At 41.9% G+C, this 16662-nt stretch overlaps 1 protein-coding gene across 2 annotated transcripts in view; it reads right to left on the bottom strand.

The window, feature by feature from the left end:
• WNT2B (Wnt family member 2B) overlaps positions 1 to 10296 on the bottom strand; it is a 46077-nt gene extending 35781 nt beyond the window's left edge. For both annotated transcript variants that reach the window (XM_075615272.1, XM_075615273.1), the window contains exon 1: positions 9029 to 10296. In XM_075615272.1, the coding sequence (XP_075471387.1) occupies positions 9029 to 9213 (185 nt within the window). In that variant the 5' untranslated portion in view covers positions 9214 to 10296. The remainder of the gene's footprint in view (positions 1 to 9028) is intronic.
• Positions 10297 to 16662: the final 6366 nt, after the last annotated feature.

The raw sequence follows: 16662 nt of genomic DNA, 5'->3' as shown, positions 1-16662 counted from the left end.
ATGGGGGTACTTAACCTAGACCAGCAGCCCTCTGGCAGCATTGCAGCGTCATGACATTGCGGTGTCATGGTACATCACATTACCATGGCAACGAATGTCATATGACACCGGGACAACGCGACGCTGCTGGAGGCGGTCCGCTGTGGACAAGGTAAGAGTGAACACACACCCTCACACCTACATCTCTGCCGGTCCAGGGTCCCCGCGCTTCCTCCTCTCCATCCTGTTGGCGCTGGGATCCAACTTCCGACCGGAGAGGAGAGCAGGAGGACGGGGGTATTGGGCCCAGGGGCATGGTGCCCAAGACGGCCGCCTTGCTCTTCTTGCTCTAAGGCTGGCCCTGGTTCCTGTGGGCCACAAGGAAGCCACAATGTCATCAGTTGCGGCATCCTAATGGTACACTGGCGGTATTGTTGGATTTTACATGACAACGCACCAGGAGCTAAACCTGTTCACAACATGGTTCAACTCCCGTGGGCTTGACGGTTACAATTATGAAAACATGAATTTAAAATGTTGTTGCGACTGCTGATTAATGTAGCTTTTGTGTAAGTCTATGGGGCCTATTCTCATAGCTCCGAATTTATCAGTGCCAAACCGCGCGGGGTTTTCATGTTCAGAAGTAGCGGCATGTGAGAAAAAACCCTATTCTCTATTGCACATAGCATCTTCTAAACCCCATCTATAAATGCCCGGATTGTACTTGCTTTAGAAGCAGAATGACATGAGATGGTGCTAACTCCATTCCCTAACATGAGTTTTGTTCAGCCAAACCCATATTTCAGGCTCTGGATGTAACTCGCAGTACCAATCTCGCCGCCCGGGAGGTGGCGTGAACAAAATGCCAGTTTTTTTTTACCAACTGATAGGATTGGCAGAGCTGGAGTGAAACCACTTCTAGAAAAGCCTTTTAGACACGGATTGGATATGCGAGAAGGGCTTACAGAATCGCAGAGCATGCAATGTGATCGGAAAGGGCTCTTTAGAAGCGGAATGACGCTTTGGAGCTACGAGAATAATTAGGCCCTTCTGACTTCAATTCAGTATGGTAAAAAAATGGGTTAACACACTTCACTGTTATAATAAGGTAACTTCTATTAACGTGAATCAAAATTAATATATTGTTCATTTGTTACACTATATGTACTTGCTCTTGTTTGTAAAGAAAATATATATACCATATATGAGAAATAATTCTTCCCTGTGTTTTTCACTCCTGAAATCGGACACACTGCCCATGGCTTTTCTTGATAGTATTTATCCAGTGATAAGAAGTGTCAAATATTACAATAATTGTACTTGCTTTACACTGTGTTGTTCAATATATTAATCTCTGAATAGAGCAGGGCTTTGTGATGGTATTTAAAGGAAACTTTGTATGTTGTGTCATAACCGTGGGTATTATCACTCCCTATCTCCTACGAATCCTTAGCTAAACTCTACAGAGCGTCACCATGCCTGAAATGTTCATTATGGGCTCTATATATCAAATGACAAATTCCGGTGCAAAACCGTTTGGTGCAACGCGCACTAAAATATGCCTGCGCCATGCAGCATCTATGTATTAAAATAGTGCAATTTTCGGATACGTCTGCGTTGAGGTGAGGGATGGATGGAGCAAGTGGCAGGAGTTAGGGCGGGGTTACATTTGCATATTGGGGCAGGTTTATGTGTTAAGAAACAGCTTGCGTTACTTTTCTTGACGGTTTTCTGCGTTGGTTTTCTCCGTCACCTTAAAGGTGACGTAACTCTTTTTTTTAGTGCAGAATACAAGTGCAGCATGCGCCAAATTCTAAAACAGTAAAAATATACTTCATAAATAGATCGCGTTTCAAATGGACAAAACGTCGATTATTTTTTTTACGCAACCGCGTCAGGGCACACATACCTCTTGATACAGAGAGCCCATAGTCCCCAATCTGTCCCCTAAAAAAAGAGAATACATAGAACTATTTCTCTTTTGGGTCCAGATCCACAAAACCGTTAATACACTTAACGTAACGTTTACCCAACGTATTCATATTAAAGACATATTCAACGTTAAGTCATGTTTTCTCCCGTAAAGTGCATAGCGTCAACAATAATAATAATATTAATAACTTTATTTATATGGCACTTTTCTCCCAATAGGACTCAAAGCACTTCACTGTTACAAAAAGGGGAACATAAGAAAACGTTTAAGTTTATAGAGAAAGATACAATACAGGATGGGACAGAACTGTAGTTGTTAAATGGCGAACAAGTTGTGGTTCATTAATTAAATGCCTGGGTAAACAGGTAGGTCTTGAGCCTGTTTTTATAGATTTCTAGAAAGGGCGCCTCTCGAACTGTACGAGGCAGACTGTTCCAGAGAGTGGGAGCAGCGTGGCCAAAAGCTCGAGCCCCAAAGGATGTCAAGGAAGTCCAGGATGAAGTCAATGGGAGTGTAGGGAACAAGAAGCTCATTCAGCTAGTGGGACCCTGGCCATGAATGTCAACAAGCCAATCTAGAAATAAATTCGCCATTTTACAGGCAGCCAGTGCAGAGAACAGATGTCATATGGCAAGAACGGGTCTGGTTAGTTAACAACCTGTAGGAGAATTCTGCATCAGCTGCAGGTGGCGCAGCTCTTGTTCTGAAAGACCCGGGTTAATAGGCCCATAAGCAGGTAAGCAGGTAGGCCACGGCCTAGGGGCGGCAGGTCTCAGAGGGTGGCAAGGAGGAGAGGGTAGCAGCATAACATGTAGTTTTGAAGCAGAGGGTCTCCGAATCCAAATCACACTAATTTCGGCTCTGGGGACCCCCTGCTTCCTGAGATACTTACCTCCTTAGGGGGTGCTTGTATCTCAGCTCAGGTTTAAAAACCCAGATCACATAGGTCAATAGGAAGCCACCTATGACATCACGGCTTCCTATTGGCCCATGTGATGGGGCATCTAAACCTGAGCAGGAGTTACTGATACCCCTAAGCAGGTAAGTATATCAGAAAGCAGGGGGTCCCTGGAGCTGAAATTAACATGGTACAGCTCAGGGTCCCCATGCTTCCAATCTGGGGGGCGGGGGATTTTGGTGGAACATTTTTTCAGGGGGAAACTTTTTTCTTTGGGAGGTGGTGATGGTGGTGGTGATAGAGGGGTCCCTAATAGTGCTGGGCCTGCCCAGGTAGAGTGCATTACAATGGTCAAAGAAGTGCTTAATCCTGGCTATGTTCTTTAGGTGGAAGAATGAGGCGGACACCTGATTTGAAGGGAGTCTGCCGTGATCAAATATTCATCTTAAGAGCCGTTAGTGATAATTACATACAAATGATTTGCAAACTATACATTACCATAACATCACATATCCACAAAAGTCTGACAGGCCGCGGTCCCAGTCTGCACTGCAGCACGCGCGCCCGGCGGGGGGGAAGGCGCGTGCACAGCGCTTCACCGCGATCTACAGTCTGTAGACAGAGGCAGAGATTGCGACAGGTGTGAGGGGCGTGCCTTGGTGTTTTCAGGGGTGTGGCCATGGCCCTTATTGGCTTAACCGCCGGGGTGGGGGGCGTGGCCACGCCTCAGTCGCAAGTTGCAAATACAATTTTTTTGTATTTGAAAAACCCGTCTGCACATTCCGCGCCAAAGTACCTAGTGGGCCCAGCCCAGCCGCTGTAAAACGCACTGGCGTCGCAGCCTTATAGTTAACATGGGGAATTAAAGAGGCAATTGAAGCAGAGGGTGTCCAGAGCCCCATTAATTTAAACTTCAGGGACCCACTGCTTCCGGAGATACTTACTTCCGAATTAGGTGTCGACAGCAGCTCTCCTCGGCTGCCAGGGTTCACAGTATGTTCGCTGTTCAAAGATTTTGCATCCTGCGGGCCAATAGGAAGCCATGACGTCATTACTGCAGCTTCCTATTGGTTATGTGACACAGCAGCTTTAAACTTTAAAGCCCTGCTTGCTCAGCGGGGAACAGCTAGCGGCACCTACTTCAGAGGTAAGTATCTCCGGAAACAGGGGGTACCCCAAAGCTCAAATGAATGGGGTCCAGCTCCGGAGACTCCCTGCTTCAATACTATAAAAAAAATTGCCGGCTTGGATTACTCCGTTAACATTGCGTTTGTTAGTTCAGAGCTGAACTTGGTGTCACTCACATCCAGACCCTGAAATAGGGCTTCCACATCACCTGCACGGGTGTAACGCCACAGTTAGGCATGAACTAAGTAACATAGCGTTATTCTTCTCTTCCTCTGGTTCAATTCAAGCCTTAATGCAGGGTCTGGGTGGGAACCACGCCAGGACATACTGTACTGAACGTCACGTTATTGGAAGATAACGCAACGTTATGCTTCAAAAACGTGGCATTAAGCCTATGCTAATAATATGTAGATCGGCTGTTGTTTCTGCATATAATTAGCTTTGAGGATACGCGATAATGCGTTAACCACAGGGAAAATTATGTCCGTTATGGTGTAAAGTATTGTCAAGTTATGAACCCTGATTTAACTGAGCTTTGTAGAATCTGGCCGGTGGCCTTTTATTTAATAAGCTGTGAAGCGGCTTCCCACTTTTTCGAAAAGCACTCAGCTTCATTCAAATGAATAGGAGAACATCTTCCCCACTCCAGCACAATGAGGTGAGTGCAGAAGGAATATGGTACTGTAGGTGTGGGAACAGGTTGAAATCACCCAGAGGCTGATCCATGAAGATGCTCAGCGCTGATCTATAAAAGCAATATTTTAACCCTTTGGCATCTGTTTTAATGGCGCATCCAGGTCAAGACGCCTGGAGCCAAGGTGGGAGACCAGCTGCTAAGTGCCTCATTGCTCTACAAATTGATGATGTTGTGGCTATTCCCCACCCCTGTTATTAGGACCCTTAAAGGAGCTATTCCATTTAGAAAAACAAAGTGAAACAACTCGACAATGCAATAAGGCTCCTAAACCCCTTCAGTATGCTTCAGACACAGCTGGCAGTGAAGGGGTCACACAAACGTAATCATTATTTTAGTGAAACTTTCTGTGTCCTGGGAAAAAAATCATTCTTTTTCATGTGAACTCTGCCATTCTCTCTGGTAGTTACATATTGTTCTCTCTCTTGATTAGGCAATTAGCCTTATAATGACTCATTAAGACAAAGGGAATAAGAAGGGGGTGACATTTTTGCGAGTGGAAAAGTAGGTTCTTCAAACAACATATAAAGATTAGACAGTGATCCTATCCACTGATTCCCATGTTACAGGTTAAAAAGTATTTTTTTTTTTTAAAAGGTTGTCAACCACTCAGATCATAGAATATATCAATGTCAGGGATCCCTTTGTTTCTAAGTGGGACTGCCACGTTAAAGCAGTTTCATGCAAATGATTATACTAGCCACGGCAGTGGGAGCCAAATCCAGTCCTCAAGTGCCACCAACCCGGGCAGGTTTTCAGGATATCCCTGGTCTTAGCACAAGTGGCTCAATCAGTGGCCCAGTCGAAGCAGGGATATCCTGAAAACCTGACTTGTTGTTGGCTCTTAAGGATTGCCGTTGGCTACCCGTGCTCTAGGGACAGACTGGCAGGAATCACTGTAGAGGGCATAACGGGTCTGGTGGAAAGTTTACTTACAAAGGGGTGAAATGTGACACTCTTCTTGCCACGCACAATATAGGGAAGACATTTCTGATGACAAATAATACAAATAAAAACCATGTGAATCACGCTGCACATATCTAGAATGTTCACAGAAACGCAGCCACAGACATAACCCGCGGATTCTGTAGCACAGGGCAGGTTAGGCTTTGTGTAAGCTCTTGGCGAACAGTCACGCAGTATTTGGGAATTATATTTTATGACCAGCATGATTAAATATGGGGTTTGTTCATCTACCTATAATAAAATAAAATATACACCAGATCTTAAAGCGGTTTTGCAATATATACACAGGCTGAAACCGGGTCATGTGAATGAAAATAAAATGTAACCTTTCGATTCATTTATTATTATTTTTTTTACTTTATTTTTTATCGTTCGAACAAAAAGTCAAATCAGCCTCTCTGGATCCCTGACCTGACACATGTAGAAAAGATATGATCAGATTATCCCTTTATACTACAAGTTGAACTTATTCAACAGTCACCACATTCATGTACATGTGCTTCTTGAGAGGGTTAAATTAACCCTTTTAGTGACGGGTGACTCAGCTGCGGAATGCCTGTCTGTTATTTAAATGTTCCCTTTTCTCTCTTTAAAAAAAAAAAATGATGTTTTTCTTTCTTGCCTCTTTCTCCATGTATACATACTTCTAGATCCGTGCAAATGAGATAATAAAAGATGTCTTGTGATACCACACTTTTACGTAGACGTAGAGTTAGACTATCTATGTAATCCTGTTTATCAAGACAGACTTTCACAACTGCCGTTTGCTTAATACTGGAACAGCAAACACAAGAATTTCTAGAATAATTCAATGTTGATATTCTGTCCAGCTCCCCCCCCCCCCATCCCATCTCTGAAGTGTGTCAACTCAAGATTACATTTCTGTATCTTAACCTCTTCATGCCTAGTAGAGAGTTGACCAGTGTTCTTCAACAGGAGTTCCTAGGTTCCCATGGATTCCCTGGGTATCCCTAAAGGGTTCCCTGCAATTTTCAGGTAATTTCAGAATTGTACCAAATACAGCAGAGTTTACAGTGCATCTGATCTTCGATGCGCAATGTGCTATTAGAGAGGGTTGGGGTTCCTTACGATGCATCTGATCTCAGACGCACTATTAGAGAGGGTTGGGGTTCCTTACAATGCATCTGATCCCAGACGTGCTATTACAGAGGGTTGGGGTTCCTTACAATGCATCTGATCTCAGAGGCACTATTAGAGAGGGTTGGGGTTCCTTACAATGCATCTGATCTCAGAGGCACTATTAGAGAGGGTTGGGGTTCCTTACAATGCATCTGATCTCAGAGGCACTATTAGAGAGGGTTGGCGTTCCTTACAATGCATCTGATCTCAGACGCGCTATTTGAGAAAGTTGGGGTTCCGCAGAATTTCACACTATAATTATAGGGTTCCTTAACAAACAAAAAGGTTTAAAAACACTGGATTAGACAGAAGTGCATTCTGCGCAACATAAACCATTTTAATGCGATATGTTGAATTTTTTTAACCAGTGGGCTTGAAAAATATTATTGTGATCAGAAAGCGAAATAGATGGGGGGAAGACCTAATTTTTTCAGGAAAATCAAGAAAGGATGTATGCAATTATTTAATAATGTCTCCCGGCTACAAAATGGGCACACAAAGACTGCATCAGATTTATTACCGTCAAATATTCCAATTGAAACCCATAGGATTGTGTTATTTCATCAATCTAGTGCAGTATTTTGTCACCAATTTTGCTCCAGTATTAGAGCGGGAGACTTTATAAATGATCCTCATCATATTTGACTTTGAGTTCTTAGAATGCTACTGTACATGTATCTTTAGACTTTCTTCTGCAAATGGGTCGTAAATGAGTTTCTCGCTTCCGGTTTAATCCCATCTTTCCATAAATTAAAAATCCACACACATCATATAAAAGGAATATCTGCAGCTTCTTTTTCTAATGGATGGTTTCTCTGACTGTAGCAGTTAGTCTGGGCTCTGTTTATTTGTATATAAGTATTGTCGTGTCTATGTTTATCGCTGGATACATACAGTCTGACCAGTAAAGCCAACTACATATTTCTGCAACAGAAGACCTGGTGTTGTTTACTTGCATTGTGGCTGCTGAGCTGGTAAATATTTTCTGATTTTCAGCAAGAAAATGACAAACTTGCCATTTGCTAGTGAAACCCAAAACTGCTGAGCTGCCGATTAAAAAAAAAACCCCTTTATTAAAGGGAATGTAAAAAAATATATTAATAAAACTCCATCAAACTCTAAATAAGGAGCGATATGTGCTCATGTAGCTCCTTTTACATGTAATGTTAATGCGAAAATATCTATATATATGTGTGTGTGTGTATGAGTATGTGTATAATATTATATTTGTGTGTGTAGCAACAAATTCTACAGGCACTACCTGGTCTTAAAAAATAAATATAACGTTTATTCACCTATTAACGTTTCGGACCTGTCCTAGCATCTTTGAAGAATCTTAGGGGGGACAGAGACGTTGATATGTATGTGAATAAACGCTAGCTTTGTTTTTTAAGACCTGTCCATCCCTGTAGATGTTGTTGCTATATATGTGTGTGAGTTTTTATATATATATATATATATATATATATATTTATTTATTTATTTTTTAGTCCAAGTCATACACCTCCATTCTGGCAGAAATGCACATGAGAATCGACTATGTACAGAATGTAGTATGAATATTTTAATGTCTGGACGTAGAGGAATTTGCTAAGCCCCGAAGGGTAATTTTGATTGTCTAGATTTTATCTTCTCTGGACATCAGTAGGTTCACTATACAGATTTCAGTGTATCAGTTTAACTCCTTTGCAGCATGTCTTACATACCTTATTACAAGTCACACATTGTTAAATAATCCAAATAGATCAGTTTTAAAACAAACAGCTGCCTCACCAAATAACTAGGCTACATTATTGTTACTTGCAGACAATATGAACATGCAAAGAGCCTTAGCATGACTAGTAAAAATATTTCCCTGTACACTTTGCTCTGATCTGTTTATACAGTTATTTATTAGAGTGAGGTTATAAGGTGTGATAGACACAGTATTCTTTAAGACTTTAGATTTCACATAGTATAAGGGTCCTACAATAGAACACATACTACCTTTAAAGTAACTACAATTATTTGTAGTTGTATATGGGATCAGGACACCAAAGATCTATTTCAGATACTACCTATTGATAAGAAACCTAGAAAGCCAACATTTGCAAGAGAACCTTTAAAATCCCCCAAAGCTTCTTAATATTCTAAACCTTGTCCCCTAAGGGTATTTAGGATAACATGGATTTAACAGCAAAACATTACAAATCGCATTTCCTTTTGAAAACCAGACAGGGCTTTTAACTCTTTAAATGCCATTATGTCAGAGGGTCCTGAATGGGGGGATTGGGTGTTGTACAGTACTTACCACCAGGAAGAGTCAACTCTTGGGGTCAGAATAAGCAGAATTAAAATAAAAGCAAAGTACATCCTAGAAGTGGCTTGGTTACCCTCAGATGAAGCCACTGTCCTAGGGCAATGTCTTAATCCTGCAGCAGTAGGGGGTTTATGGTGAATCCTTAAAGGTGCTCCAGGGTTGGTTAAACTGAACATGGTATCTCCCAAAAGTGTTTTCCAAAGTGGAGAAAGAACAGCAAATAATCCAAATTATAATGTAGGTAAAGATTTCACTGCATGGGGTACTTTTTTTATTAATACAACCTCAAAGCAATCACCTGCAGCATCTTGTAAAAACAGTTCCTCCAAAACTTCTTGTTTCTCTTCATTTTTCACAAAGTAATACAAATATATATCACTCATATAATCTTTCTTTTAATGGTGTGCTCAGATTTTCCTGTTAGATACTGTGAACATTTATATTTCCACTTGGTGACACAAGATTTTGTACAAATACATTTTAAATCTGAATATTAAAAAAATCCGTTTTAAAAAGGTTGTTTTTGTAAAGTGAGCAAATTTTTTTTTTTTTTTTAAAAAGGGCAATTTATGGGATTTTGTGTTCCAGTATTGTCACAAATAATTCACAGGTAGCATAAATAATTCATAGGAAAATGTAAAAATGGGACTGCTTTCTGTCCCTGGAGATCAAGGGGAGAAACTCAGAGGCTCTTGATGATGTTGAAGAAGTCTTCCTTTTGGAGGTTGTGATGAGCAGTTGAAGAGGTCTTCCTTTTGGAGGTTGTGATGAGCAGTTGAAGAGGTCTTCCTTTTGAAGGTTGTGATGAGCAATTGAAGAGGTCTTCCTTGTGGAGGTTGTGATGAGCAGTTGAAGAGGTCTTCCTTGTGGAGGTTGTGATGAGCAGTTGAAAAAGTCTTCCTTGTGGAGGTTGTGATGAGCAGTTGAAGAGATCTTCCTTGTGGAGGTTGTGATGAGCAGTTGAAGAGGTCTTCCTTTTGGAGGTTGTGATGAGCAGTTGAAGAGGTCTTCCTTTTGGAGGTTGTGATGAGAAGAAGCAGGGATGATGCAGTTGCTTTGCCTTTGGCTCCTGGACTCTCATTGGGCAGGGAGCAGTTTGATGAATTCCTGGATCAGTTGAGAGGTAGCAGATCCTAGGGTTTGTTGGAACTCCCCTTTAGTGTGAAGGAGCCTCTGCATTGGGTGAGGATTGACTGAGGTGTCACCTTTGCAGGAGGAGCAGAATCAGCAGCAGCAGCATACCACCACCTGCTGCTGTTATACAGACACACAGATAGTAGAAGGGAAGAGGAGACAACACTCAGTTATAGACACTGCTCTGAGCTTATGCTGACACTGCCTGCATGGTCCTAGTGCTCACATTCCTCTACTAGCTCATTTATGCAAGCTATTTCCTTTAAGGAATAATGACATTCTGTATGTTGGATGGATTAAAACTAAACAAGCAGTGCCTTAAAACTCAAAACTCATTGTTTTCCCCCGTTTTTTTTTTGTATAGGGCTGAGAGTGTATGCAGTGCTGCACATAACATTTTTGCAGGCACGAGTCCCTGCCCCATAGAGCTTACAATCTATTTTTTTGGTGCCTGAAGCACAGGGAGAAAAAGTGACTTGCCTAAGGTCACAAGGAGCTGCCACCGGGATGTCATGTGAACTGATTCTTCAAAGAGAAAACATTGATCTTGGATATGTCTGTGAACAGTGTCAGGTACATTTAGGGTGGGGTTTACTGCCCATATCTACACCTAATTGTTTCCCCCTTTCCTTCTCGACTTTCAGGACGGGAGGGTTCATGCATAAATATGAAAATGTTATCATTCACATGATGCTTACGAGATTGACAATCAAGAGTCAGTTTTGTTACTAAACCCCTAATATTTTTCCAGTAAATCCCCCCCCCCAAAGCCCCCATAAAAATGTAAAAGAAAGAAAACCAATTGACAAGATTTAATCTATTGAACCTATCACTGTCATTTCTTCACTTTGCATTTACTTAGAAGTGCGCTAATAAAGATGCAAACTCCCAAATAAGTTTTGAGTGGTACATTGTACTGTAAATCACAGTGCTCTTTATAATAAAGTAACGAATAGAAAAGAGGTCCCTATTCTTTTCACTCCTGGTTAACCAAAAAAAAAGAAAAACAGATATACACTGGATAACTGAACTAACTTTTAAGATTGATTAAAAAAAAAAAAAAAGTAAATAATGTTTATTTATTTTTTAAAACAGAGGGATTAATGATTTCATTCAACCTGGGTCCAGGAAAATGTTTAGCTGTTAAGTTGCGTAACTAAACACTTTGTGCTGTAGCATGTTATCGACTGTGACATGTTTTAGATTTAGGTATATACTTCTGCACCAAACAGAATTTTTGGCTCTTTGACGTTAATTTGGATATACACTGGGTAACTGAACTAACTTTTAAGACTCATTAAAAAAATAAAGTATCCAATTGTGCTTTGTTTGTAACATAACCCTGCATAATAAATCATCATTTATAATCTCCCGCTGACTTCTGCTGGGTTCTTCTGTTAGCAGCAGAGCCTGTTTTCACAGCCTGTGAATGTACCAACGTGGTTTTGGATTCCCGTCTTCCCTGCACCAGACCCCCTATCCTTTAGTAGACGAGTGCCAACAACCGCCATCTTTTTGCACTACAGTTATATCAAATTCTTCCACAAAACCATTGGGGATATGACGGGGTTCTCTATTTTTAGACATCTTTTATACTGGGATGAGTTCAAGACAATGCATTTTTAGGGGGTTATTTTCATCTGGCGTCTTTTAGCAGTCATTTCCCCCATTAACTTTTTTTCTGGTTGATGTGAAGCAATATAATGGGGTCTTACTCTGGTAACCAATAGAAAAACTTAAACATCATCGGACAGCTTTTACATGGTGAGATAAAAATTGCTAATATTTTGGGCACTTTGGTGCCCACGGAGATAAACATAATGAGATTCCGCTGTGGGTTACACTCTGGTACACATTATGGGGTGATTTGTCCACCAAGGTCATCCAACAGAGACAGGCAATGCAGAAATCCAATGCGCCACACTCCAGAACCATTTGGTGTGGTTTTCGTTACATCTCCATGAAGCTCATCTCACTCCCACGATCAATGGGATGCATAGACAGAAACACAGAGTGCAGCACTGCTGCATTGAGGCCGACCCATTTTCTCCATACCACAATTATACACCCGCGGGAAAAGGGTGAAGTATGCCTGGAACTTTAGGGGTTGCACAGATCTAAAAGTAGCGCAGTTCAAGTCATGGAGACCCCAGCCAAGAATGATGGAAACCGATGCCAACATATGAGCAGCATGGGTTATAATAATCTCACCTTTCAATAAACATTCATGGATTGGGGCTAAAAAAAATGGCTGTGAAGTCTTACACAGAAAGCAATGGTTTTGCTACTTAATCGATTTACTAAATGTGGTAGCTACAATAGGCCATTAGGGGTTATTGACAAGCATACAGGCATCCCACGCTGGTAAATGTGTAGAATCTAAGACCTGGATTCACTAAGCTTCAATTGGAGGTATCCTGCCTCGATCCCTCGCTAACTGTTATTGATTTGAATGGCAGCCAATGTGGGATGGGGCTCGGATAACCCTGTTGGATCTTGGTGAATCTCCTACGTTCTAAGAAGAAGTTGTTGTTTTTTGGAGTTTGAAAATCTAAACTAGGGTGCTGAATATTGTTCCAAGTTCCTTGCTTTTTCCAATGTGCATCACAAACTTTATGGGAAGGCATTTTACCTTTTACAAAGTCAGTTTTCTGAAATCGAAGAGCGCAGCCAAGAAAAACACCACGATTCCTGCACTGAAGGCAAAAACAGCGCACATTGTTTCAGAAAATGTTTATTTTTTAAAAGCAGAGGGATTAATGATTTCATTCAACCTGTGTCCAGGAAAATGTTTAGCTGTTAAGTTGCGTAACTAAACACTTTGTGCTGTAGCATGTTATCGACTGTGACATGTTTTGGATTTAGGTATATACTTCTGCACCAAACAGAATTGTTGGCTCTTTGACGTTAGTTTGGATATACACTGGATAACTGAACACATGTTGCCATGTCCAAAATCAACGTTCTCAATGTCATAACTTCTTTAAAGCTACTTTTACAAATGCATGCCATTAGTGACTTGGTTTTTACTTAACCTCTGCTGTGCCAGAGAGGGCGTAAAGGCATTCATTATTAGGTTGGGTGAGGAGGCAGTAATGATGAACAGAAGGGTCAAACAAGGTGGCAGTCCTGGCCAGGGTATGTCGTTGGGCATTCAAAAGCCACATTTTGTATAAGAGATATCTTCACGGTCAATTCATATGTAGCAATAATATAACATTCAGTCTGCTGTTTTTAAAATAAAATAAAAATAGGCATATCATATTTTTGTGAAGCATTTCTCTCGCGGCAGCAAGCTGTACCTTTCCGCTTCTGTTTTTAGATTATTTGGGATGGTAAAGGATCATGGGCCACAGTTACTAAGCAGTGCTATTCCATAAGATACCCTCTGGCGCAGGAAGACGCCCAATATGTCTTTCCGTGCCGGAAAAGTGTCATAGCAGGGGTGCGCAAACGTGGGGGGGGGGCAAGATTTTCTGGGGGAGGGGGTGCAATGCGCTTACAGAGGCCCTGTGCTCTTCCCCACAACATTTAAATTAAATGCCGATTGAGTGTGAGAGGCGTCTGTAACTCTCTCTTACCTGCTCTCAGCCGACTTCTGGCAACGCGTCACCGTGACAACGCGGCATCAAATGATGCCGCAGGGTCAAATGGCAACGCCGATGCCGTCATATGACGCCGCCGATGCCGGAGAGAAGATAAGAGTGGGGGGGAGGGGAGGGAAGGGAGCGAGCAGGGGGGGAGAGCAGGCTGGGGGTGCAAAGAAAAAAAGTGTGTGCACCCCAGTCTTATGGCATAGCACTGGTTAGTAAATGCGTGTATATGTGTGAACTATATGATTACTTCGGAGAGGAAAAATAATTAAACACATGGCATATTTGATTCCTCCCTCACATTTACAATGTAGCTAAAACCTGTCGATATTTACGGCGATACATTGCAAAGATATGCCCCTTTCCTCTGTCACTCTACTGCTAAAACGCAGACCCTCATTCTCTCCCGTTTTGACTATTGTAACCTTCTATGGTTCTGCCTTATTTCACTCTCCTAAATCTGTCTCAGCATTCCTCCTGCTGAAATCCTTCTCCTGGCTTCCTATTAAATCCTGTGTTACTTACAAAATTCTCCTCTTTTTTTTAACGCCATACACTCTTCTGCCCCTCCTTACATCTTAGCCTTAATTTCTTGCTATACATCGTCCTGACTCTTGCGTTCTGGTCAAGGATGTCTTCTTTTGACCTCTTTTGTATCTAAAGTTCTCTCCCACCTAAAACCTTTCCCACTCATTGCCCCGCACCTCTGGAGTGCCCTTCCCCTCAATATTCGACTAGCACTCTCCCTCTACACCTTTAAAGCTGCAATTCAAGCAATATCCTACAAGTGTGTGTTTTTTTTTTTAAATAATCAGTTCTGTACTATGAGAAAATATTTGTAGCATTTAAAAAAAAAAAATTAAAGACATTTTTAATCTATTCTAATGTAACAATAATTTTTGTTCCTATAGCAACCATTTACAAAGTCACATCCCCTTCCCCTTCTGAAACAGCATAACCTTTTTGAGCCCAGCCCTCTCTAGCAGTGCACCAATTTAATTTAGTGCCTGCCTGGTCACATGATCTTCCTCCCTGAACCAGAAGAGTACTCAGGATTAATTTAGTGAACACCGAGCCGAATCGTTAGTGATCGATTACCGGAGAACGGATCGATCAACAACTTAGCTAATCACTTGTCAGTGTGTAGATTGTATAGATGCACATATTGAATGAAAAAAAAAACCCACAGCTTGAACTGCAGCTTTAAGGCCTACCTTAAAACACATTTTTTTAATGAAGCATTTTGGTAGCACCCTTGGCTAACCCTATACAATCTCATATGCATTTACCATGACACCTTGCATATGCACCATAACGCCCTCTTACTGTCTCTGTAAATTCTCCCCACTTACCACTTAGATTGTAAGCTCTTCTTAGATTGTAAGACTAATGTTCCTAATTTCTATATAAATATGTCTAGCGCTTATTCCCATTATCTCTCCTATTGTTTTGTCATATGTATTACTGCTGTAAAGCGCTGTGTACATGGATGGTGCTTTATAAAGATGCACATACAAACATTTAAAGAGGTGTTCTCTCTCTTGCACTTTGCACAGACGTGTTATTGGCCTCTCTGACAGCAAAGTGGCAGTGGGTTCCGATTTTATGCAACCCCTTGGAAAGGGTGTTCTGCTTCCACAGATCAGCGAGATGCTGAGTACATCACTACACATGTCTACATTTCCATAACACCAGCGAGGACTCTTTCGGTTTCAGAGAGAGGAGCTGCCAGCTGGGAATTTTACAGGATTTCTCAAAACAGTCTCTATTTTCCAAAGAAAACACTTTTATTTTTGTCAGATCGCTATCTCGAGTCCTCCATCTACGTGTTGATTTCGGAAGGTTTTAACAAGGGAAGGCCAGGTGGTTGTGGTCTGTCTGAACCCACGCACGCACACACACTCACGCACGCGCGCACGCACACACACACACACACACACACACACACACAAAGAATGAAATAAATCCCATTACTTAACATCTTCACTGCCAGAGCACAGCCTCGTGGGCCCCTATTAGAACAATGTGATTAAAGCAGCAACAGGAGTTTCACTTTGAAAGATGTTTGTAGAACAGGATTGAAGCAGGTGGTCGTCGGAGCTAAACTGTGCTAATTTAAGCTCCGGGTCCCCCCTGCTTCCAGAGATACCTCTGTAGGGGCTGCCGGTATCTCTGCAGTCAGAAAAACTGTGTGCCTAACATAATGGTGGCATTAAAATGTCCCATGTCACGTGGGCCAACAGGAAGCTGTGACGTCACCCGATGCGGCTTCTTATTGGCCCGCGTGACCGCGACATTTAAACTGAAAAGAGATACCGGCACCCCCTACGGATGTGTGTATCTCTGGAAGCAAGGGGCCCCCGATGCTGAAATTAAAGGGGTTCAGATCTGGAGATCCCCTGCTTCACTCCTGTAATAAAAAATAAATAATTATAATTATTAAACTTGTATTACTGCTTTAAATACGGTGTGCAATCATTTTAATAAACATCAAAGCCACCCAAGCTGCAACGCATCAGCGAGAAAGCAATGGGGTTATTGTATTGATTATACAAGGTGCCGTTTCCTTGAACTGGTTATGTAGCTGGGGAAACTTTTGCCACTTATACATAGCGCTCGTTGAGTTCTGACGTCTTTCCTTCTGAAAGTATTGAGTAGCAATTCAAAGTATTGCTGCACTCTTCCAGCCCTGGAGGATTCGATGCTGGCTTTCATTAAACTCCTGTGCGGGTTATTGCACCTGATCTGGCCTTAGCTGCCATTCGAGTCCATGGCAGTTAGCGCCAGATTGGGCGTGACACTCGGTTCCAGAGCTTGATGAATCTGCTCTGAAATGGAACTCAGTTTATCCTGGGAGTCAGATTTGACTCCTAGTCAGGCAATCCTGCTTTAAACGGC

The sequence above is a fragment of the Ascaphus truei genome, chromosome 9 (genome assembly GCF_040206685.1).
Source record: "Ascaphus truei isolate aAscTru1 chromosome 9, aAscTru1.hap1, whole genome shotgun sequence".
Classification (NCBI taxonomy): Eukaryota; Metazoa; Chordata; class Amphibia; order Anura; family Ascaphidae; genus Ascaphus; species Ascaphus truei.
Note: the sequence above shows the minus strand (reverse complement) of the source record. Positions and strands in the feature narration are given on the sequence as shown.